The 26,202-nt window shown below is 43.9% G+C and overlaps 1 protein-coding gene across 2 annotated transcripts in view; it reads left to right on the forward strand.

The window, feature by feature from the left end:
* Positions 1-22,511, forward strand: part of LOC130377145 (serine/threonine-protein kinase OSR1-like) — a 51,395-nt gene extending 28,884 nt beyond the window's left edge. Inside the window, exons 5-19 of one of the 2 annotated variants that reach the window (XM_056584134.1) lie at positions 5,829-5,884; positions 6,433-6,542; positions 6,956-7,057; positions 7,525-7,658; positions 7,870-7,918; positions 9,426-9,491; positions 9,952-10,074; positions 11,135-11,173; positions 13,578-13,613; positions 13,998-14,168; positions 16,020-16,075; positions 18,565-18,617; positions 18,725-18,793; positions 18,972-19,036; positions 19,546-22,511. In XM_056584134.1, the coding sequence (XP_056440109.1) occupies positions 5,829-5,884; positions 6,433-6,542; positions 6,956-7,057; positions 7,525-7,658; positions 7,870-7,918; positions 9,426-9,491; positions 9,952-10,074; positions 11,135-11,173; positions 13,578-13,613; positions 13,998-14,168; positions 16,020-16,075; positions 18,565-18,617; positions 18,725-18,793; positions 18,972-19,036; positions 19,546-19,620 (1,204 nt within the window). In that variant the 3' untranslated portion in view covers positions 19,621-22,511. The remainder of the gene's footprint in view (positions 1-5,828; positions 5,885-6,432; positions 6,543-6,955; positions 7,058-7,524; positions 7,659-7,869; positions 7,919-9,425; positions 9,492-9,951; positions 10,075-11,134; positions 11,174-13,577; positions 13,614-13,997; positions 14,169-16,019; positions 16,076-18,564; positions 18,618-18,724; positions 18,794-18,971; positions 19,037-19,545) is intronic. The other variant, XM_056584136.1, reaches the window with a different exon arrangement.
* Positions 22,512-26,202: the final 3,691 nt, after the last annotated feature.

The following is a 26,202-nucleotide window of genomic DNA, read 5'->3' on the forward strand; positions in this document are numbered from 1 at the left end:
TGACTTATACCATAAAGGTCACGAAGTGTACTCACCGATTAAGGGCTCGAAGCCGTTCTCATGACAGCCATCGCCACAGGATGAGGAGCAGCGACAATAACTCTGTTGAACCGCGCAAACGTACATGATAAGGACCATGTCGCCACGGAGCAAATGTCCTGAAGTGAAAGCCCCTTCAAGGCACCCCATAATGTAGCCATACTCCTGGTAGAGTGGTACTTAATGGCCAAGGGCCCAGGAAGCCCCTGTGCTCTATATGCATTCTAGACCAAATCTACAATAAAGTGGAAGAGTCTCTGTTTCGACAGGGCAGCCCCCTTCCTGCAGCCCCCTTAACAGACAAAGTCTGTCTTACGCAAGCTGGTTGTCGCTTCAACATATGCCCTAAGCGTCGGGCACAGCGGGTCCTACACTCTTTCTGCACCCCCTGGAGAGCCTGGGGGATTGAAAGCAACCAACTCGATCGATTGGTTTACAGGATGGGGAAACAATCGTTTTGGTAAGAGGGATGGATTCGGCCAGAGCACCACTCCTGACCCATCTGAATGCCAGCGCAAACATGCCTGGCTCACTGACAAGGCATGGAGTTCGACGACCCACTTTGCAGTCGCAACCGAAAGTAGGAATGCCATCCTCATGGACAGACGCGTCAGGGCTGCCTGACTTAGCGGCTCAAATGGGGGTAGACATAAGGACCTCAGAGCTACTTGCAAGCTACGTCCCATGCTGGTGCCCTCGGGGGCCGTGGCTCCCTTCAGAAACTGCTTGACGTCTGATTATCCACCCTTGCATGTGCGGCCGAGATCGTTGTAACTTAATCGCGCAGGGTGTCTCTGCTGTTGTCCAACACTGAAAAGCTAGCCGCCGACTGCAAATTAAAAGCAAAGGTAGAAAGGTGATATTAGCTGCTGCGCTAGCCAACGGCTACGCGAAGCCTAAACACTTAACTCACCCCTGACCGGAGCCGAAAATAAATTGCAAGTCGCAGCCTTTGGTTGACAAAGTCGAATCGAGGCACCAACCCTTGGGTTACAAGGCTACTTGCGACAAGTTAAAATGGTATATTACAACAAACAATGTTTGTGTATCCTGCTAGTCTGCTACTGCGAGAAGATAGAAGGAACAGATCCTCGGGTGACTTCCGGAATATATAGATATTCTCGGGTCACACAGGTGTCACAGCCAGGTGACTATGTTGGTATAATTACTCGACCTGCGTGTGCGCTGAAGCACCGCCTCTGGCGGTCAGGTCAGTAGGAATGAAATAGAACAATCTTTTCCCCTCCGTTTTCCTTTTATGCCTTTCAGGAATATCTCTGTAAAGACTCATTGCCAAAACGCATCTAGCTGTAGAAACGCTGTAGTACATATTCAAGGCCACTCTGTGACGCTGGTTGTCCACCAATAAAATAAGAAGAAAGGCAGAGAAAGCAGATTTGAAACCTTTTAGATTGAGCAGAAAATACTTTTTAATGTACAGTTAGTAATTACATTTACCAATGGGCTGTATTTAAAGCTACAAAAATAATACAAATCTTATCAAACAAAACCTACGGAACTCTAGGTTCCCCACCTGGTTGGGGGTCGATGACGTCATCGTTTGCGTATTTGGTGTTTGGTGGCCACCGAAAACACCGGATCCGTCTGGAAGGTCGGCCCAAACGCACCAGACTTCTGCGTTTTCACAAAAAAACACCTTTCCATGAGGACACGGCCTGAATTTACTGCCACTAAATAACTGTGTGTGTGTATGTGCGTTTGGGGATGGGAGTGATTGTTGCTTTGGGTATGTGTGTGTGGGGATCTTGGTGGGTGGTTGGGTGTGGGGGTGTTGGGTGATCTATGTGTGTGTGTGTGTGTGCGCGCTAGCCAGATGTAATATGATCTATGTCTGTGTGTGTATATGTAAGCTTATCATAGGCGAGCTAGATCTGATGTAAATTTGTAAAACACTAGCCAGTGAGTTTGGCTTGTCATGGGCTAGCCAGATGTGATGCTGCCTTATCGTACAGTGTTAGCACTTTCCTCTACAGCATGTTAGCATGTTCCTTTACAGCATGTTAGCGTGTTCCTATGCAGCATGTTAGCATGTACCTCTGCAGCGTGTTAGCGTGTTCCTCTGCAGCATGTTCCTCTGCAGCATGTTCCTCTACAGCGTGTAAGCGTGTTCCTCTGCAGCTTGTGAATTTGTTCCTCTTCAGCGTGTTAGCATGTTTCTCTGCAGCGTGTTTTCCCACAGGATTAGCACACAATGAATACTGCTCTGCAGCCATGTGATTTTTCTTGTACCGACTGTCTGGTACAGTTGGGGGGCAATGTATTCCATCAAATCATAATGACTGTAAAATGTAGGGAAAGTGGGACCTATTTAACACAACACAGAAAGTGACGGGGTCTTCCAGTACTGGCCTTGTCCCCGACCATCTGCTCTGACCGGGGGTGAGTACCCTGTTTGGGTTCTGGTGGCTGTATGAGCCATTAGCAGGTTTCAGTGCTTATCGTCATATCTCCCAATGCAAACACTGCATTCCTTGCAACAGGCCGCACCCCTCCCCACCCTACTCCAAAGCCCTGTAAGATCTATTGATCGTTGGTATTTTTACTGAAAACCCCCGGGCACAAGAGTTGCGTTCAAACACTCGAGCATTCAGTGTTCTGATTCCGGTTTTTCTTTCTCAAAGACCTCCCCGGTTGAACCTGTGAACTTGAGTCCTCGGCACACTGTGTGTTTGGAGAAGTTCTCCTGAAGAGGAGGCTATGTGGCCTCATGTTAGATGTTTACTATGTGTTGTTCTCCTGAAAAGAGGATATTTGGCATTGCGTTAGAGGCAGAGAGTTGAACTGACTTACTGGTTCTGCTGGACAACCGAGGTACAGTCACTAGTCCTTGGATATATCCTTAGAGATAGATTACTGTGTGTGTGTATGTGCGTGTTTCTCTGTGTGATTTTTGTCAGGGTGTGTTTCTGTGTACACATTTATCAGTTTGTAACTATGTACGAATGTCTACTTTATAAGTGACAATGGGTGTGTGTGTATCGGCATGGACCAGAGGATGTGTCTGGTGTTCTGTGGACCAGATGATGTGTCGGGTGTTGTGTGGACCAGAAGATGTCTCTGGGCTGGTGTTTTGTGGACCAGATGATGTCTCTGGTATTGTGTGGACCAGATGACGTCTCTGGTGTTATGTGGACCAGAAGATGTCTCTGGTGTTTAGTGGACCAGATGATGCTTGGGCTGGTGTTGGATTGACAGGCGTATTAACCTGAAGCTCTGACGTGTCTTCTGTCTCGTCATATACCACACTCTCAAAGGGACTCTCTTGTCATTGCCTCTCCCTCACCCATGTGTTCATAGAAGTGGTCCAGAAGACTTTCTAATCCAGCTGCATTTGACAGGGCTTTCAACTCTAGTGCCCCCTCCTGTTCACAAGAAGGAGGTGCACTCTTAAGTACAAAATCTTGGGGGAAATGGTCAATCTAATAACAATAATGTTAATATTATATAATAAAAATGAATCTTATTGGCCAATTGGAAATTTAATTCTTTGATAATTTTAGCAGTCCCTTTTATCCAAAGGGAATTACAAGTTATATTTTTAGTTATGACCAGGCAGGGGCAAAGGTGTTTTACTTTAGGAAGCCTGGACTATGAAACATTAAGGGGTTTACTGTAGGAGGCCTACAGGTCTACACTATACTATTAAACATTAAGGGGTTTTAAATCTAGGGCCTACAGGTCTACATTAGACTATGAATCATTAAGGGATTTCCCCAGTCTACCCAGACATTGGGTCCACGATGGCGCCGCGAGAAGTGACTTCCTTTTGAAATGTGACACTGCTTCAATCTTTGTTTTTCTTTGCGATTTCCTCGCATTTTGTGTGACCCCTTAGTCATGCTTTATCTATTTGGCGGCAAGTCTGTTGCCAAGACGACTATGTCTGGGTGTTGAGGCGCTGGCGGTGTATGCAAGAGCATCGTCTCTCCGTCTGCCTTTCAGGAGGCGTGGACACTAATAATATTAATATGAGAGGAAATGAAGTAGCAGCCGTCGGTAGCGGAGCGAACATTGACCAACCCGCTGAGGGAAACGGCCACCTGTGTTTAATCATTGATGCTGCTGCATCAATGCAGCAGCAGACATATTATGGTGTTTATTATGGTGTTTTCCCAACAAGTAAACATAGTAAATGAATTCCAGAAAACATGTTTTTAAAGCCATTTGCTGGAAATAGCTTTTAGGAAAAAAAAATCTTGCCTACTGCTGTTTCTGGTAATAATAATAATAATAATAATAATTTTATTTAAAGGGCGCCTTTCAAGACACTCAAGGTCACCTTACAGAGCATAAAGTTATAAGACAGAGGTTAAACATGAAGAATTAATAACACTCAAAAGACGACTAAAGTGAAGGGGGGGACCTCACTAACCACCACCAATATGTAGCACCCACTTGGGTGATGCACGGCGACCAATCGACGCCCGAACGCTCACTACACACCAGCTTGAGGTGGAGAGTTAGGGATGAGGTGGAGAGTGAGGGAAAAGAACATTTAAACTATCGACAAATTCCCAGTAACAATCCGTCCGTATCTGGTGTCTGTAGCTTTAATGCAAATGTGCTGCTGCCCATTGCATACAAACTAGCTGTGGGGGTGAACCACAGATAGAACCACACATATAATAATATATAGGTATCGATATAATATAATATCTGATATCACGGCCGAAAGCTATGTGCGCCTCTGATGATATTATGAATCATAAAGACTGCGTCTGACGTCTTTGGTATCTCCACAATAAGTAAAGACTCGTAGTGGGGGTTATCTCTGCCATGGGTGAGAATAATTGGGGGTAAGGAACTATGGCTTTGACTCTCTGAAGTCCAGATTGAACGGCGACATGGAGGAGAAAGCGATCTCCCCCCGCCTGAGCTGCCGGACTGCCGCCGATCTCCCCCCGCTGGAGCTGCCGGACTGCCGCCAAAGCTCCCCTGACGGAGCTGCCGGACTGCCGCCAGAGTTTCAGTGGCAGTCCGGCAGCTCCGGCCTTGGGAGCTTCAGCGGCAGTCTGCCGGACTCCCTGCCAGGCAGTGACATGGCAAATTATTATTATTTATTTTTGTATGGAATCTCCATGCATATCTCACTCATACTCATACCCCAATCATGTACGGATTTATTTCAAAGTTTGTATGTGTCTGGGAGAACCAGAGATCCAACACAACACCCCAAATCCCAGGAAAAGTGTTGTTTTCATAATATGTCCCCTTTAAAGGTCGAACTTAACGTCACTCAGGCAGAGTCCGCTGCACCTAAATGAGGGTCCTTTTATTGTGTGTGATCACACCTGTGTGATGTGTGTGAGTGTGAAAGGTCAAGCCTCAAATGTCAGCCTAACATACGGGCAACAAGTACAAGTCATCGGTGCGCAGTGTTGTTGCTGTGCTGGAGTTACTGTAGGGTATATACAATGGACCACAGGTTTGATGCCAGGGACGGCCAGCGTCTGTCTGCTAAACAGTGAGACAGTGTCAGCAGAATAAAGACGATGAATGAGAGGAACACATTTTAGAAGCTGTTTGAATGTTGAGATGTGATGGTGTGAGGGACACAAGGTTGTTGTGAGCACACATCCCTGTTGTTGTCTTTATTAATGGCCAAATTAGTTACCTTTAGAAGTAATGGAATAACCCTTCTCAAACGTTTGCAGTTCACCCAATGCTGATCAAACGCTACAGGTCTTATACAACCAGAGGTAACGTAATGTTTGCCAACGATAAGGTGCACATGCAGTCCAATCCTCCCTTTGATCTTCTTTCTAAAGGGACTTGAAGGCGGGCAACATTCTGCTGGGAGAAGATGGCTCTGTGCAGATCGCAGGTATGTATTCAGGAAGCCATTCAACACCATGCAGTTGACTCTCTGACCGACGGTGAGCAAGCTTTATCCAGCGCGCTCTGACCCTAACCCATTATGGTTTGGAAGGATATTTAAACTTTATTCACCTAAATTTAACCATTATTGAGTTACCAGGGGTTTGCAGGCCCACATAAGTCCATGGCTCCCCCAGACCCTTGAACTGTGAAGATTACCCTTGAAGAGTGAAGATAACTCACCAAACTCCAGCGGGAACAAGTCCCGGCCTTCTGCTGCAGCAGCCTCATGTCCAACCCCCAGCCCCCTAAAGCAGAGTCACTTAACCCTGGTCCAACCACCAGCCCCCTTAAGCAGAGTCACTAAACCCTGGTCCAACCCCCAGCCCCCTTAAGCAGAGTCACTTAACCCTGGTCCGTCCACAATGACGTCTCCTTGTGTTTGTATCCTGATGGGCGTGGCCTCTGTGTCTCTTGTGTTTGTATCCTGATGGGCGTGGCCTCTGTGTCTCTTGTGTTTGTATCCTGATGGGCGTGGCCTCTGCTCCTCCCTAGACTTCGGCGTCAGTGCCTTCCTGGCGACTGGCGGGGACATCACCAGGAATAAGGTGCGCAAGACTTTCGTGGGAACGCCGTGCTGGATGGCCCCCGAGGTCATGGAGCAGGTGAGCGCCGTCACCATGGCAACGGGATATTCATAAACATTATCCATGCAGCCCATGACAGAAAGTACCAGTTGCAGCTGGGACCCTTTTGGAGTGTGAGGGGCTCCTAAAGGACTGTGTTGGGGGTCCTGAGCTCTGTGGCTCCTGGCTTGTGTGCTTCAGTGGGACTCTTTGTTTGTCTCTGTGATACTAGGTCAGTACTCACAGATGAGCTGGGGGAAGTTGCCACCAGCTCAAATTTCACGATCGCATGTGCAGTATAACAAGGTGGGATAGATAGATAAAAAAGGTCAAATAAAAAGTAAGAGAGGGTAATAAAATGCAGAATGTCCTCTCAAGTGGCCGTGTTACTTGCAGTGAGGTCTGAGAGTGAATCCGGAGTAGTTTCTGGAGCTTCATCTTCTCCTCTGCAGGTCAGGGGTTACGACTTTAAAGCAGACATCTGGAGCTTCGGCATCACAGCCATCGAGCTCGCCACCGGCGCCGCACCCTATCACAAGTACCCGCCCATGAAGGTGAGGCAGGACTGCACTATCTTACACACCATTACACACTCACACACATTACACACCATTACACACATCATACTCACCATGACACACCGTTACATAATTTCACACCCTCTCACATCCCATCCTACGCACCATTAGACACCATTACGGTATAAGATCATCTGTCATATACCTGGATTGTATGTTTAAATGGCCACACTGCCTAGTGCTATGTGCAGTGGCGTAAATATCGACACGGCAACCGGTGCACTGCACCGGGGCCCAGACGGTGTCCGGCCCCCCCCCACTGGCTATGTGTATCTGACTTGAACAACTGATGGATTTTAATGTTTATTTATGTATTCAATCGTGTGTGTGTGTGTGTGTGTGTGTGTGTGTGTGTGTGTGTGTGTGTGTGTGTGTGTGTGTGTGTGTGTGTGTGTGTGTGTGTGTGTGTGTGTGTGTGTGTGTGTGTGTGTGTGTGTGTGCAGGTGCTGATGTTGACCCTGCAGAACGACCCCCCCGGTCTTGAGACGGGCATCGCAGACAAGGAGATGGTGAAGAAATACGGAAAATCCTTCAGGAAGATGATCTCCCTATGTCTTCAGAAGGAGCCAGAGAAAAGGTCTAAAACATGAGCCCAGTCACATATCATATGGAGAACCCCTTCGAGAAAATACCCAGTATTCTCTTACTCTAGAAAAAGTCAGACATATGATGCTGCTGACGAGGCCAAATCCGCTCCAGAAGTCAGTGGCTGAGGTCCCGTTTTGCAGCCCTTTTATTGGCTGAAGGTGTTTTACTGTTTACTGGCCTGGTTCCCCTCCCTTCTCCAGGCCTACATCCGCAGAGCTGCTGAAGAACAAGTTTTTCCAGAAAGCAAAGGTAGGTGCGACTCCCCTCATCCTGAGTCAGTCTCTGCGTGATGAATAATCCGTTCCGGTGTTGAGGCTCCAGCAGCACATCCACTAAACATGAATTTTCTTCACTCAACAAGGTCCGATCAGTGTAATGACATCATTATATATATATATAAATGGCCACACTGCCTATATATATATAATGATGTCATTACACTGATCGGACCTTGTTGAGTGAAGAAAATTCATGTTTAGTGGATGAGCTGCTGGAGCCTCAACACCGGAACGGATTATTATATATATATATATATATATATATATATATATATATAATTTTATTAAGCTTAATGATGACAAATAATGTCATTTTAACATTACCATTATACCGATATTCTACATTATAATCCGAATAAAATTATAAAAATAATCACATAATCTTAGATCTCCCTTGACCCTGATTTACAAACTTACTTACACATTTACCATCCAGAGTCTAATTACCATCTTGTGATGGCACAGACCACTCATGATTTATCATCATAGATCTCATCATAACTTTTATTTCAGTGAAATAGTTTCTCTTCAACAAACCAGATAAGTGCTCCTCATATTTGTGACATTCCAACCCAATTCTGAGTTGCTTTTCTGCTTGTCGTGGTGTCAGTCAGAATTTTCGATTTAGCTTTATAATCCATCTTGTTTACTTTATCCACTGCTGAAGTTGCCGCTGCAGTCTGTGGCTGATCGGCCAGAGCTTGATCTATTTGTAGCTCGGGGAACAACGATAGTGCTGTCTCAGCTTTATCACATTCACAGCCCAGTCCACCCTCTTTGGTTTTAGTAAAAGACCTTACGTGACACGTCCGCAGTACTCACAATGCACATCAGAGGGCAGCATTTGTCAGAATTTCAATGAGATGTTTATCAAGATGATGAGGCTGCTCGCAGCTACCACCACTGAATTCAGTGGCGGACTCAGAGTGTTTGAAGGGAAGGGGCAAACAATAAAAAGGGCACATTCTTGCTCTAGAGTGCACATCGTCATAATTAATTAATGAGAGGGCCCTCATTCATTTTTTTCACCTGTAAAGGGCAGCCAATAAGGCACTTTATCTCGTATTCACCACTCTAGAAGGCACTTTTTCAACCATGGAGGCACTGTAAGGGCATTAAGAGGGCACTCATTGAGGCACGTTATCGGATTTTCTTATCTATAGGGCTCATCATCATAATTTATTGTATGAAGGGGCACCAGAGGGCACCCAATAATTTTTTTCACATGTAAAGGGCAGACAATAAGGCACTTTCTGTCGTATTCGCCACTCTTGAGGGCGACTTTTTCAACCATGGTGCCCCCCCCCCCCCCCTGAATCCGCCACTGACATTCCAAGTTCCCTCTCCCCAATCCTTTTTTTTGGGGAACTGCATATTTATATATTCCTTGATTTGGAGTTGCAACGGAGATTATTGTGTCCCTATTGATACAGCTGTGCCCCATGTCAAATTAATCCATTCTCCTTGTTTTATGGCAGAACAACGAATACTTGCAGGAGAGGTTACTTCAAAGAGCGCCAACAATAACAGAGAGGTCGAAAAAGGTAAGAGCCAGTCAGTAAGGTTACATTAAAGAAGACCTACATCACAAAGGTAACAGCCAGTCAGTAAGGTTACATTGAAGAAGACCTACATCACAAAGGTAACAGCCAGTCAGTAAGGTTACAATAAAGACGACCTACATCAGAACAAACGTAAAAGCCAGTCAGTAAGGTTACATAAAGACAACCTACATCAGAACAAACGTAAGAGCCAGTCAGTAAGGTTACATTAAAGACGACCTACATCAGAACAAACGTAAGAGCCAGTCAGTAAGGTTACATTAAAGATGACCTACATCAGAACAAACGTAAGAGCCAGTCAGTAAGGTTACATTAAAGACGACCAACAAAGAAACTAAGATTATCCTCAGGTTTCTGCCTACAAACCGATGTGTGTTTGTGTGTCTTTTCGGACGTACGTGTGCGTGTGTGTGTGGGTGTGTGTGTGTATGTGTGGGTTCAGGTGCGGCGGGTCCCTGGTTCCAGCGGGAGGCTCCACAAGACGGAGGACGGCGAGTGGGAGTGGAGCGACGAGGAGCTGGATGTGGAGAGCGAGGAGGGCAAGGCCGCCGTCGCCGCCTTGAGGGTGAGCCCTGCCACCGAGCTGTTCCTCCGTCTCCTTCACCTCCTTCTCCACCTCTTCTTCCTCTCCTCCACCTCTTCTTCTTCTCCTCCTCCTTCACCTCCTTCTCCACCTCTTCTTCCTCTCCTCCACCTCTTCTTCTTCTCCTCCTCCTTCACCTCCTCCACCTCTTCCTCTCCTTCTCCTCCTCAAACTCTTCTTCCTCTCCACATCTTCTTCCTCTCCTCCTTCTCCACCTCTTCATCCTCTCCTCCTCACACTCTACTTCCTCTCCTCCTCCAACTCTTCTTCCTCTCCTCCTTCTCCACCTCTTCATCCTCTCCTCCTCACACTCTACTTCCTCTCCACATCTTCTTCCTCTCCTCCTTCTCCACCTCTTCATCCTCTCCTCCTCACACTCTACTTCCTCTCCTCCTCCAACTCTTCTTCCTCTCCTCCTTCTCCACCTCTTCTTCCTCTCCTCCTTCACCTCCTCCAACTCTTCCTCTCCTTCTCCTCCTCCACCTCTTCTTCCTCACCTCTGTTTCTTTCTCATACTCAGCCTCTTGCTTCCACTCTTCTTTCTGCTTATCCTCTTTCCCTTCCCTTTTTTCCCATTCCTTCTTCTCCTTTTTCTGCTGTTCCCCTCCCATTCGCCTCCTCCCCCACCTCTTCCTCCTTTTCTGCTCCTCCTCCTCTTTCTTCTCCTCTGCTAATCTTTCTCCTTCTCCCCCCCCCCCTCTACTTTCTCCCTCTCCTCATCCACCTCTTTGACCTACTCCACCCCCTCCACCTCCTCTTTCTCCTCTCTTTCTCAACCTGCTCCTCCTGGCGCATTAGCACCCGATAAAGCATGTCCCCACAGTCTATAATCTGATTCACAATCACTTATGACAGATGTCCTCATAATGTCCAAATGTCCTCATATCACCAGTTCGACTTCCATAGTTTCCATGCTCCTCTCTAGTGTCTGTCACATGTCAGTGTGTTCGCCAGTGTGTCTTTTATTGTGTTATCTCCACTGAGTCTCCCACTATGTGTGTGTGTGCGTGTGTGTGTGTTTATTATCTTGTGTCCGGCGAAGGAGCAGCAGTCGAAGGCTGTTTGCGCGCCCAGGCGACAAGTGCGCTTCTCCTTCCCGCTCGAGCTGCCCACGGCCAGGGTTGTCCTTCTGCCAACACAATACACATGGCTGTTCCTAACAAGGAAGGGACTCTCTCTGTCCCACCAGGACAGGAACACATTCACCCAGACAAGCATAGGAGGAGAGCGGGCCAGAGACATGGCGAGGGACAGGCCTGGAGAGAGAGGCTTGTGGAGAGAGGGAGAGCAGAGGCATGGGGAGAGAGGAAGAGTAGAGGCATTTGGAGAGAGGAAGAGTAGAGGCATTTGGAGAGAGGAAGAGTAGAGGCATGGGGAGAGAGGAAGAGTAGAGGCATGGGTAGAGAGGGAGAGTAGAGGCATGGGGAGAGAGGAAGAGTAGAGGCATGGGGATAAAGGGAGAGCAGAGGCATGGGGAGAGAGGGAGAGCAGAGGCATGGGGAGATAGGGAGAGCAGAGGCATTGGGAGAGAGGGAGAGTAGAGGCATGGGGAGAGAGGGAGAGCAGAGGCATGGGGAGAGAGGGAGAGCAGAGGCATGGGGAGAGAGGGAGAGCAGAGGCATTGGGAGAGAGGAAGAGTAGAGGCATGGGGAGAGAGGGAGAGCAGAGGCATGGGGAGAGAGGAAGAGCAGAGGCATTGGGAGAGAGGAAGAGTAGAGGCATGGGGAGAGAGGGAGAGCAGAGGCATGGGGAGAGAGGGAGAGTAGAGGCATGGGGAGAGAGGAAGAGCAGAGGCATTGGGAGAGAGGAAGAGTAGAGGCATGGGGAGAGAGGGAGAGCAGAGGCATGGGGAGAGAGGGAGAGTAGAGGCATGGGGAGAGAGGAAGAGCAGAGGCATTGGGAGAGAGGAAGAGTAGAGGCATGGGGAGAGAGGAAGAGCAGAGGCATTGGGAGAGAGGGAGAGTGGTAGCGGTTGACAGAGACATGGAGAGAGAGGTAAAGAGACTGTAGGTTCTTGCAATGTGATGTACAGGTGGTTAAAAGCTCTTCAAGGGTTAGCCTTTGAAACAGTTGTTTCTAGCTAGCTCCAGTCCAAATAGACAATGGGTTTTGTTCAGTCGTAAAAGGGAAGAATGCAACAAGGGCAATGGAGGACCGGCAGTGAATGATCACGAGTCCCTCGTCGGGGAAGGACAGAATGCTCCCCGGGTCGGAGACATACATACACTGTGCTCGTATTTCCAGGGCTAGCCTAGCGCATTTATGTTGGGGTCAGCATAGATAATTTGGATCATTTGCACACCACGGTAACATTGGATGCATCTTTAAATTGTTCCCGAGCTCTCAGAAAGCCAGTGTGGGTGTGTGTAAACCAGCTGAGATCAGAGCGGGGTCCCATTCCTGGAAGCCATGTGTATTTCTATTCTTCAATCACGTTTGCAGTAACTTTTACTGACCTTAATCAAAAGTCCTAATCGAAACCTACAATGCACTACTGATTAACCTGAGTGGACCAATGACTCTCTAATGAATTAAGATCATCTTTAACCACTGATTTGACATTTGGTTTCTTTGATGAATCACATCTTTCACTGCCTCTGCTAAATGCTTTTCCTCTCCCAATGTGGAGCTCTGTTTCTATCGTGGCTGGATGAATGATTCATCATGGTGAACCGTTTTTAGGAGTTACTACTGGTATAATTAACTACCAGAAACCTAAGTGCTATTACTATGCCTCACTTTGTGTTGCACTGACACATAGAAACTGATCTCAAACCAAAATGGTATGGAAACTGTGGACAGCGTTCTGCGCAACCTCACACCGTTACGTAGGATATCACAATGCTTTACTACAAAGTGACCCAAGTTTGTCTCCATTTTGAAACTGTATTCAGTTCCTCGAGCAGCGATCAGAACCGAGACCGTTCACTACACCCATTCAGTCTCTGCTGGCTTTCCTTTGCAGATGTTTGGAACACGACCGTATAATTGTGTGATCACTCTTTGTCTTACAAATAATTCTGCTTCTTCTATGTTGAGTTTTTTCAAGCCAATCCAACAAAATGCTCTGATTTGTTGCCAGTTGTCATTCGTTTGATCTCAAATTCAAAATACATAGTTGGTACTTTTACACATTTGACAATGTTATTTTGGCATTGAAATGCCACACTTGAATTGACATTTATACACACTTAAAAATAAGATTTAAAACAATTTAATTCACATAATGTAGGTAACAGAATCGTATCCCAACTGTGAATGATTTTACAGTTACAGAACCCAAAGTCGACTATGCAGGCAGTCAGACGCAGGCTAAACAAATGGCAAAAGTGGACAATATCATTTCTTTATGTTGCGTGTACGTCTGTGTGCACACATACATCTGTGTGTGTGTCTATCTCGTTCTCTCTTCAAGTTATGGTCGGCTTGTTTTCGGGTGTACGAGAAGACTGTTTTCTAAACATACCTTCATGTGTTTCTCCTAGTCGCCCAGAGTGAAGGAGGGATCCGAAAGTTCTGAGGTGGGTGATAACGATAATAATGATGATGTCCCATTCGGTCAACATCTCCCACTGAATCTATTCAGTCTACCTTTAAACCTGCTGGGTTGAATCATGCCTGGTATTAAAAATGTTTTCAAACCAACTAAGCTTTTGTCTCATGATTAAGATTTCTGATTTTTGTTTTAGAATAAACAAAAAATAATACATCTCTATATTTTATATGGTTATTTTAGGAATGTACTGATGATGTAATGATATACTGTTTAACAGTTGGTCGCCCCTTGAATCCAAACAATTACACCTGTGGCATTATGACTAACCTTTACTTGTTCATGTATGTATTTATATATATATGTATTTATTCATTTTTACATACATTCATACACACACTGTTTAAAATAGGACTTTGTGGCTACGGAGGCCTCAAGTAGTCATCTCCAGCCCCCGGCCGCGGGTCAGCCCCAGCTACCTCATGCAGCAGGCCAGGCTCTGCTGCAGCCCACACAGCCCAACTCCCAACCCACTACCCAGGCTGCAGGCCCCGGCCTTCCCACTGCTGCTTTGTCTGCTCAGGTCAGTCCGCCGGCCCGCACCCCGTGCAGGAGAGCCGATAGAGTTAGGCCCAATCCGGATTCATTGCTCTACAAAAATCTCCACCTTAACCCTACCCCTACCCCTTACCCCTACCCCTCAACCCTACCCCTACGAAATGGGACGACAACCCTTCAAGACCCAGTTACAGTACGTCATTAGTAGTCATTGACTGGGTTTTGATGTATTTTTTTTTAGCTTTTGATACAATATCTGTTTCTGGAATTTTACTGTAATAGTTTGAATGTCTTAGGAATGCAACCTTACCCACTTGGAAAAGCGTTGTACGATTAGATAAGATCAATCAAGCTCACAATCTGTTAGAAACTGCAGAAACTTTATTTTGGATCAAACATTATACAAGATCAACATAAATATTAGGGGTGTAACGATTCATCGATACGAATCGGTATCCGGTTGGATTAACACAGGTGTGACTACATCGATATGTCGGCCCCTGAATCGATTTAAAATGACCAAGAATCTGTCGATGCACCGATTTAAACGTTGCGAAACGGTTGAGTGAGCTTTAGCCTGATATCAAGACAGAAGTGTAAACTCATTTCATTCCGTTTCCATACGAATCCGGAAAATGAAACTGAAGGAAGCGAGCGGATCCGTGTGTGTGTTTGTGTATGTTTGCGAGTGCGTCCTTGGTGCGCCCTGTGACTAGGGAGCAACCAGAGATGTGAGTACGCGAATAACTCAAATTTAAGTGCAGCAAATCTGAAATCAAACGTGTGGAAGTCCTTTGGGTCTTGCCTCTGACAAAAGCTTCACAATTTTTTAATTGTGTAGAACAGCGATCAAGTCTATAAATAAACAAATAAATCGACATGTAGTTCTAAATTTATAATTTTTTCCCCTATGCCATACAAAACTAAATATATAAACCTAGGTCTTCCAATGCAGAAGAGGTGCTTTAGGTGGTGGAGGGATGGGCTCTGTGATGGCAGCGGCCTCAATGATCTCCTGAAAGAAAACATAACAAATAAAAAGGAATTGTATGGCAGAACTGGGCCACATGTTATGTCCAATATATAATAACTGATATATACATATTTCTTGCAAAATAAATGAAAAAATACACTGGTTTATAAAAAGCAACGACATCACATTGGTCAACCATTCTTCAGGCTAATAAGCATTTTTAAAACAAATTATTGCATTACTTGGCAGGGGATTAAAGCTTATCTTCAACCTGGGGTCCCTAGAACATGGAGCATATGGATATCATACGACATGAGCCCGGCAGTGTCTTCTATTAACATAGAAAACATTTACATTTGTGGTTTTCAATCCTGTCGCACCTTTTTTCGCCCGCCATCTTGCCTAGGATTTTTCTTTCCATTTTCTCGCAAGGTATTGTGGGAGCAATTCACAACTGGAGCGTTCTCAGTTTCAATGTGCCCATCGAAAAATCGCAATTTTCGAAGGGGGGATGTAAGCCCTCCTCCTTACCCCTTACCCTACCTTTAAATGGGTTTTGGACACGGCTACACAGCGCGTGAACGCGCAACAGCGAGGGTTAGGGCTGAGATTTTGCTTTGAGCAATGAAATTGGATTCAGCCTTAGTCTATTGATTTAGAGACAATATGAAGACATTCTTGTGACATTAAGCTAAAGTGCTAAAGAGTAACATAGTGCAGCTTTTTAGAGCATAACTTGAACTCGCTGTTCAGAGTTTGGGCTGAGTGTCAGTTCAACACATAATAATGAAGCTGATAACGTTGTTGTATAATGAAGTTATACATTGAAGTTGATAACTTTGTATTTCAAATGAGGTCTTACTGATACATAGTTCCATTGATGTTGTGTTTGTGTGTTGGCAGATCCTAACATCAACAAGTGATCCTAAGGCCCCCATCAGCCTGGTGTTACGGTTAAGGTGGGGAAACCAACGGTTCATGTCCCTTAATAAAGAAGCACTAGGAAAGATTTGGAGGGCATTCTTCTAACAAACATGAGTTTGAAAATATATCCCCCAGCAGCAAGTGGGCAGAGAAAGGCACCCAGGAACTCGTTCTTTGGCCTGCTACACAGCCAACTACACATTCTTAGTTTTGAAATCAAGTGGTTTTGTTGCAGAAGATTCTATTTACAGATAGCTGCCAGAATATTATTCTAATTTGATCATTTTGACACAAATATTGCTTACTGTTCCTTTAAAATATTGTTTGTTCAGACTAAGAGCCGAGGAATTATGTCTTGCATTAGGTTTATCAGGGCTCCAGACTGTGACCAAATGGTCGCATTTTGCGACCAAATTTTGAGATTGTGCGACTGAATTTTACATCTGGTCACTCATGTGCCACCAGTAATTTGATTTATTTTTTTACACGTTAATCGTGGAAGCGGCGCGTCAATGAATCCTGAATCTGTAGCAGACCAATCTGTGAGAAGGATACGGAATGGCCTCTGTTAGTGGCTAATGTGTGGAGGGGGAGGGTCCTAGATGTGCGTGCCTCAACGACTGTGAGAAGGAGAAAGATTTCACAACCTGCTACGTGCGTTTGAACAATGACCTAGCGAACTATTGATTTGTTCTGCCGACATGCGGCTAGTGTGCCAGTGCCAGTCAGAGTCCTGCACGGGTATTATTTTGCAAACCCGAACCCGCCCTTACCCGCAATACTTAAATCCGCATCCGACCAGTGTTCCGACAGTAGCGCAAATTACATTCCTCAACTGACCAGACCCGCTATAAATTGATATCGACGCCCAACCCGCACCCGAAGGAAAATTAGTCACGTTAGATGGAACGCGGGGCTATTACACTATCTGGTGTTTGGCGTGGTGCTTTAGATTGCTTCGCAAAAATAGCACATCATCCACTGTTCACACTACATGCGTCCGTCGGCGGATGGCCGAGGGTGTGTCTGACGAATAGGGGACTAGTAGACGCATACTGAAGCCATCGAATTGCTTCCCGCTATAGATAGATAGATAAATACTTTAATAATCCCAGGGGGAAATAATTTTTGTCACGAACTCCAGATATACATACACAAATGTTAAGAATAAAATAAATATAAAATATATTATATATATATATATATATATATATATATATATATATATATATATATATATATATACACACACACACATAATATAAATACATATACACACATAAAAGATACAACCTAAGAAATACAAATATACAAATAACATAAATTTAAGGACAATATAAATATATATATACAACACCATATATACATACATATATATATATATACACACATACACATATACATATATATATATATATATATATATATATACATATATATACATACATACATATACACATACATACATAAGACAGCACAGTACAAAAAGTATTGTACAGTATTGTGCAAAAGGTGCAAGAATTATAGTCCTTGTTTGAGGTCAGAGATTAGAGAGGGGGGGGGGTGTCTGACCTTCTAAGGGAGGCGTTGTAAAGTTATTGGCCACAGGCAGGAATGATTTCCTGTGGTGCTCTGTGGTGCATCTGGGTGAGAGGAATCTTATGCTGAAGGTGCTCCTCTGCTGGGCCAGTGTGTCGTAGAGAGGGTGTGAGACATAAATATATAATACTTAACTATAATGGCGATATGTGGATATAAATACAAAAGATGACACAAACAGGTGGCTAAAAACAATCCTATTTTTCCACATTTCTTTAAAAATATATGAGGCTGGATTTTTACTGCTTCTTCCTGCTTGTTATTGCAAAATGGATCCAAGAAGAGCGTGGATTGCATTTGCATAACAGCGATCTGATTAGCTGACGGATCTGGCGCTGCATGAAAAGTTGAAAATTTCTCAACTTTTTGACGCAGGCCACGGAGCCAAATGGACGGACGGACCCACAATGCATTTCGCGAGCGCCCCATGCAAAGTCAATGAGATCCGTCGACGGACGGAGGTAGTGTGAACAAGCCCTGAAACTGTCGCTTCCGTGCTGGTCGAACGCATGCGCGCACACATGGAAACCATTGGGATAGATGAGAATCACAATAAAATGAACTGAATTTGAAACCGCACATTGTAATTTCTGCATCTATAATCAAAATATGTAATACAGGGAAAATTAGTAGAAATTTGAATATTTGGTTGGCATGTTGTTTCACGCTGTGTGCCCCTAAAATTTCTGGTTGCGCCCCTACAATTTTCAGTTAGGGGCCACAGTACTCCTGGTATAAAAAGTTTGTCTGTAGCCCTGTTTATGATGAGTCTGTGATGATGACAGAGAGTTGTGTTTGTCTTCCATTTACAGTATTTTGTGAGGTGTTACATATTTCTACATTTTTGCTGCAAATAGAAAAACTAGAGTGAGCGATCAGATCACTCTATATCAAGGTTCTTATTTTTCCATTTCCTTCATTGCAGAAATTTAAAGAAGGAACTAAATGACATCCGCTTTGAATTCATGCCAGGACGAGGTCAGTAAGATGAAGTGATTCCTATAAGCCAAACCCTGATTCAGACTCGTGGCAGCAGTATATGGGCCCCTCTCCATTGAGTTCTCTCCCTCTCTGCCTCTCCTCAGACACGGCTGACGGCGTCTCTCAGGAGTTGGTCTCCGCAGGCCTTGTTGACGGCAGGGATTTAGTTATAGGTCAGTTGCCCTGCTCTACGGACCGAGGACATGCTTGTTGACCCCTGCTGTGTCTGACCACCTAATATGGGGAATTAGACCCTTTTGTTGAAGACCTTCCCAGAGATCTGCACTGGCTTCATTTCTATAGTGAGCTGAGAAGGACAAGTCAGTCAATATGTGTTCTTTGTCTTTTCAGTTGCTGCTAATTTGCAAAAAATTGTGGATGAGCCTCAGTCGAACCGAAATGTGACCTTCAAATTGGTAAGTGGCTGTGGTCCCTTGCTCCAGGGCATCACCCCATAACAAAGTAGTGGTCAAAAGTGTTGGGAATGGTGTCGTTACAAGGTTACTGGAACCAGTGTGTGTGTGTGTGTGTGTGTGTGTGTGTGTGTGTGTGTGTGTGTGTGTGTGTGTGTGTGTGTGTGTGTGTGTGTGTGTGTGTGTGTGTGTGTGTGTGTGTGTGTGTGTGTGTGTGTGTGTGATTTGTATTTTACGAAACAAGAATACATTTTGTTATGGTAACGCTTGGTAAAAAAAACAAATGAATTATCCGATCTAAAAACGGTACCTTAATTATTGAAATAATTGCAGCCAACCCTGGTGTTGAGAGTAGGGGATGAGTTAAAGGACGTGGAGTTTAAGGGAGGATTAGTTTAAAGGAGGATGAGTCTCTTCCGTCCTCCAGGATGGTCCGGACCACACTAAGCAGTCCAAGGCTGCGTGTGTCCTTGGTTAATGCCTGTGTTCTGTCTCTCCTCTCCACCTTCCAGGCCTCTGGGGTGGAGGCCAGTGAAATACCAGACGACGTCAAGCTGATGGGCTTCGCTCAGCTCAGTATTAGTTAAACAAATGGGACTTGCCTAAAAGAATGTAAAAAAAATAAATCATATGCATTTTTGTTTAATTCTCTGGCCGTAAAGAAACCACTACTGCCAACGAAGAGAGGCAGCATGCCTGCCAGCGGGGGCCAGGACACCGCAGCGGACTATAACAGTAACAGGGTTTACAGTATATATGTAGGATGAAGTATCTGACGTCTTTAACGTCCATGCTCTCTGCTCTCCCGCTCTTACTCTGTGTCATGTTCTGCATCTTCCCCATCTGAAGCACTAAAACCTGCTCCCTGTAACAAGGCCTTATCTATATCACATCTGAAGCCCTTAAACCTGCTCCCTGTAACAAGGCCTTATCTTCATCACATCTGAAGCCCTTAAACCTGCTCCCTGTAACAAGGCCTTATCTTCATCTCAGCTGCTGAACGGGTCCCTCGCCTCCCCACAAAACCACATGAAAGTGGTTTATATTGCTGATGTTTTAGTTTATTTGTTCTTTTTTTCTATTTTCTTTTGGTTGGAGGGGGACTCAATCAGAAGCCAGCCTGATGTGGAACCGTTACAAAAAGCAACGCGGGTCGCCCACATCGTCACGTCGCGCAACAGTCAACTGATAAATAATGACTCACTAAAACCTTCACATAAGCCAAAACAACTTCAATACAGCATTGCTTTACCCCTTAAGGCCGTGTTCACATCTAGCGATTTTTGTAATAGGGAAAGGTTGATCCGACCGTTTTTTCAAAAAAAGAAGAAGCTGGCAGCGTTTTTTTGTCCTAAAAGCACTGGGAGCGTTTTTTTTATCGCTTAGGAACCAATTCTAGACCCGACATTACCCGCCTACTACGTATCCCGGCTAGAGCCCATTAGACATGTCATAGATCTCGACATGTTCTGTAATTAAAACTATTAATCGCTCCACCGGCACTTTCCCCGAGTGATTTGTCCGCCATTGTTTCTTGTTTTGACAGTGAGTTTCCTCTCACTGTGTCAATGTTCCGCTTTTGATTGGTCAGTTGCCAAAAAGACCCCTGACGTCGGCCGCTTTCTTCCTGAAAGTTGAACTTTTTTCAACGCTCCGTATGGAAGAAAAAAACGCTGGGAGAGGCGTTTAAAAAAACGGCTGTGACTTTTTCCAGAAACGCTCTGCTCCATAGGAATATAATGTAAAACAAGCGCTGGCAAATTTAAAAAAAACGCTAGATGTGAACACGGCCTAACCCGTCATGGCTGTATTGGCATGTCACCTGCTGCTAGAGCTGCTGAAGTGGAGCCAAGGAGCGCTAGTCCGGCTGGATCCAGTCAATGTGGGTTTAAACGTTGTAGTTTTATCCGCGCCAAGTGGACGACTGATTGTTCAGTTACAAAAGTGAAACCGTCAGGGATGATGTAAGAATATGTAAGAATAATATTTACTTTTATTTTGGTTTTCTTTTCCGATTGGTGGTGTCCTAGTAGTGCATATAAAACCTATAACTAATTGATCTAATGTCATCTCTGAAGGCCTACATCAAACCTATTTTTCCTTCCTTTGTGTTTTGTTTTAATGGAGGGTAGCATTCCGGCCTTGTGTACCAAATCACTGTTAGGACTTTCCATAAAAGTGAATATATTAAAGTTTGTAAATTAATGTTTTTCACCAACATCACTGGAAGCCACAAGTGTTGTATGAGCAAATATGTGTACTGTTTGTCTGTCGGTGTATTATGCGATTTCTCTGTTTGGAATCTAATTCTCAAAGACTTTAAAGTGCATATTTGCTTATTTGGAAGAACAATTCGTACTTAACTTAACTTCTAGTACGTAAATAAGACCATATGGCTTTGATTTGTTTTTATATCTTGATATTTCATTTTTTCTTCTCTTTTCTGTCCTATGAGAAGATTTGGGATTGTAGCGGGGGAAAGGAAAACGACAGGAAAGGAAATGTAATGTTTAATTCTTCTGTTTTTGCAATCCACACCGTTGGTATGTTTCAAATGTGGCTTATTCACGCAGGTTCGAAGTCCTATGCTTGAACACATTACGCTGGGATTCAGCCGTTGTCGGGCAACAATACAAGGCCTGTCCAGGTCACTTTCTTTAATCCTGAGCTAAGTCAATAAAGAGTTCTCACACTCATTTAAGATTTCAAAATGGCTGCTTATTATAACACATCCCGTGTCACGAGTTTGTGGGTCACTTCATCTTAAAGATGTCTTTTAATACACAGAACCATGTCACCAAGATGTGCGTTAATACAACCCACTGGCATTGACCTCCATAGGAAATATGTATTACCTATTGGTAATATTATAGGTAAAAGTATGACCTATGGATCTGTGTGTCTTAAGACCAACTCAAATTTGTGAGGACTGAAAGAAGATGCTGAGTATCTCATACCCCAGCCTTCTGCCATGTTTCATTTCTTGGTGTTGAGGTTTCAGTTGAGACCTTCCTCTCCTGGTGATTTTTGTCTCTTTAAGAGGTGTGGTCAAATGGCAGGTTTTCCCCTAACGTACAGCAAGGAGCAGAGCATCTAGCTAATATTAAAGGTTCAAACACGCAGCATTGATGCCATTGCCTGTAGTCGAACGGGCATGGATTTGGATTTGTCAAACCAGTGTTGGCCAGACTGTACCCCTGAGGAATCCTTGACACTTCACCCCTCTCTCAAACATAACCTGCTGGGTCTTTATCTCATGCTGATCAAACTGAGGACACTCAGACACGGGTTTCTTCTTTTTTTTTTTTTTTTGTGTTCAACTCAGTAGTATCACCACACTGATGTATTTACACTATCCACTCATTTTCAGTTTTCCATGCTTGGTTCTTATAGATTATTTGAGAGTTGACTGCATGTTTGATTCATTGTTTCAATCAATAAAGAATGAACATATCCAAACAGATTTGACTGGTTGCCATTGACTCAAACACTCAATATTTGTTAAGGTTACAATGTTGTTGGGTGTGTCAAAATGCATGCTTGTTAAAAGGATTTCAGTAAAATATGTTTTTCACTAATTGTAATAAATTATTTACCCAACATTTATTCTATTAAAGCCACAATGTGTACGATTAAAGTAAACTACACATGTCGCTGCATGTGAATTTTCTGTGTGGGGTTGCCCTAACTCGTTGTGTGGGTAATGTTCTTTGAGCATGCTAACAAGCTAATGCCCCCCAGCTGCCGAAGAGGTCCTTTCCTTTTCGAAGATCTGCTTATGCGTGGTTTCTATATATGTAAACCAACTTTGACGCCCTGAGTTGTTCGTCTTTGGAATGGTTGAAGTCAGTGTTTTCTCGCCATTGACTTCCATTATAAAAAATAGGTTGGTAAGCAACTTCATCATTGTTCATTTCAAATTGACACTGATGTAATTTTGTTGGATATCAAAACAAAACTTTACATAATATCTAAGGTCCTTCATGGGAACACAAAAGTAACAATGGCGCCTCATTTGGATAATCGTACTTTCTCATAAATCCACCATAACTCAGCCATTCTTAACATAATTACAACCAAAATTAAAGCTGCAAGCAGCACTTTACGGGGGCCAAGCCTAATGCAGACCATTAAGACCCTGAAGACACAGAACTTTAAAGGCACCCAGTGCAACTTTCGAGGCTTAAAAATAAACATTCAATTTCTAGTCTTTTTTACACGTAGTAAGTTTCAATAACTCCATACCATTACATACCGACATTCAAGCAGCAAAGATGAGACGTCGTTGTGTGGTGAGAACTGATAGAAAATCGATAACAACAACAATGCCGCCATTTTCTTTATTTTTTGTAACCTACAATAAATGAAGCAGGCTTCCAGTCAATGGAAAAATGGCTTCTCCCCACCGGCGATTGTTGTTGTTTACGATTTTCTATCAGTTCTCACCACACAGCGACGTCTCATCTTTGCTCCTTGAATGTCGATATGTAATGGTATGGAGTTATTGAAACTTACTACGTGTAAAAAAGACTAGAAATTGAATGTTTATTTTTCATTGAATGTTTACATAAAGTTGCACTGGGTGCCTTTAAGACCTTATTTTGTCTGCATATGGTTGACAACGCTGGAATAGCCTCAACTTGGATCTGGCGATGGAAGAACAAACTTCCATGACTGTACGTCAAAAGGCTGAGGAGTTATGAGTCTTTAAAGTTTACAATTGATCGCTTTAGCGCCCCATATGGTCCTATTTGGATAAACTTTAGCTTGGTTAACCTTGAACTATGCTTCTTTAAGTTTCAAGTTTTGAATTTAGTTTGTATTCATTAGGGATGGGCATGATTAATCGACGATCGACTAATTGATCGTTAAGAATTTCATTGATTACGTACATTTTTCATCGATTAAACTAATGCAGTGTGCAATTAAACATTTTACCACACAGGGGCAATATTTAAATTTGCGGCTCCTCCCCCGCAATAAACATCCCGCTTTGAACGGTGAACTCTTTACGCCTAGCAGCTATAAAAACTACAAAATGACTATTAATGCAGGCTATGTGGAAAATGCGCCGACTTTGGCTCAGCCTGGCTCCGCCCTATTCCGCTACGTAGCTAAGATGGCTGCCGTTGAGTACGAAAAGTGACATCGCCACACACTTCGCGATTTGACCGTTTTCAGTACACTTATTTTCGCCCGATCTGAATCGGAACGCCCTACGTACTCAAACTTAAGACTAGTAAGTATGGATAGTATGGATATTGGAACACGGCGATGTAATCATGAAGCGGACGATGCCACGGCGAAGTCTGGTGTGGGACCATTATGATTTAAAAAATTACTTCTTGGGGAGCAATATAGGCCTACCACTCAAGGCGAGGTTAGCATCGAAGCAGAAATGAAGAACTTTCTGAGCCCCTGGATTGTGGAAAGTTGTTCCCCCGCCTTGCCAAGTTAGCACGGAGGTATTTGTGCATCACGGCAACGCCGGTCCCCTCAGAGCGGGTGTTTTCGGCGGCTGGACTGACGGTCACCAGGCTGCGGTCGCGTCTGACGCTAGAGCATGCCAACATGCTCATCTTTCTGAACAAAAATCTGTAGACTGGTTGGTTAAGTTATAACACAATTGTTTTTTTTAAATATTATGATTGTTATTATTTTGGAAAGAAACTAGGGTTGTGTTTATTTTTAGTTATGTTTATGAGCACCGGCTTTGAGCTGCATGATCCGTTGCTTAAAGCTTTTAATGTAAAATATTATTATTATTATTATATGGACTAATTGATCGTTAATTCTCCCGACGATCGACTAAGACAACTTAATCGAATGCCCATCCCTAGTATTCATACTACAAAAAGTTAGGGCCAGATACCAAGTTTCAGATTTTCTTTTTTTCATGTGCCACGGTTCATGGCTGTATAGGTCTGACCACGATATAGCGCTCCCTGTGGCCCCTACATATGCTAATTAAATTTGACAACTCACAGGTGTTCAGGTTTGGACTGGTTTATTTTAGCGATTTCGGCTCATTCACTCTCCATATTAAATATTATAAATTCATTTAAAGAAAGTATGCAATGGTTGGTCTAAAAAAGTAGTAGCGCAGTGCACTGATACATGCCGACTTTTCCGGCTGGCTTGGTGCCGTCATGAGCTAGTCTAGCTCGGCTGGCTTAGGACTTTATTATGCGGAACCCAAAGAAGATGATTCACATTTCGTTTACCACCATCCACATATATTTGGTTGTGCCTCGTAAAATATTATTCACACCGATATTACACAATCCACAAATACATAATGTCCGCCTGTGTCTTGTGAAATTCAATCCACACTCACTTTTTTCAAATTTTTGGATTGCATGGCCCTTGTGAATTGCCCGATACAAGGCCAAGCCTGTGTTGGAGAGAGGCCGCAGTTCAGAAAGGCAACTTCAAACAAATGCATCCAATTTTTATTTTCAGATATACACTGGAAAAAGGTTTTTAAGCCGTACTTCATCTGATTATTATTTTGTAATTCAATTCAAATAAACATTTTTTGTTTTATTTTTAAAATAACTTTTTTTTATTTCAAAATACTGTGAAATATAGATATTTTTAATTAGGAGCTCAATTAAGAAATATCCATTTTGACAAATGTAAAATTTTAAGGTTGTGTATTCAACTGATTAATAATTTTGTCATTCAATCCAAATAAACATTTTTTGTTTTCTTCCTAAAACACAGTTATATTTGATTAGGAGCTCAATTTAGAAATATTTGTTTCGACAAATGTACAATTTCAAGGTTACGTACAAGCCTGCGCATGCGCATTAAATACAAAGACGCTTACGACTACTGGACCAAACCGCAGTGTTGCCAACTTAGCGATTTTGACGCTATATTTAGCTACTTTTCAGACCCCTTTGGCGACTTTTTTTCAAAACAGCGACAAGCGACAAATCTAGCTCCTTTTTCAGCTGCTATTGGTGACTTTTGGCGACTTTTTGAGGTGAAAGCACTATCGCTATTACCTCTTCACAACGAGCACCGGGTGCCTGCGCGGCCCCTCCCCCGTCTCAACGCACTTACAGGCAGCTCAGTCCTCGTGGTAAAAAGCAAACTCAGGAACCGGATGTCCTTGCAGACCTTAAACTCCATCCTATACATCCGATATGGATTAAAGCTGT

The sequence above is a fragment of the Gadus chalcogrammus genome, chromosome 23 (genome assembly GCF_026213295.1).
Source record: "Gadus chalcogrammus isolate NIFS_2021 chromosome 23, NIFS_Gcha_1.0, whole genome shotgun sequence".
NCBI classification, from domain to species: Eukaryota; Metazoa; Chordata; class Actinopteri; order Gadiformes; family Gadidae; genus Gadus; species Gadus chalcogrammus.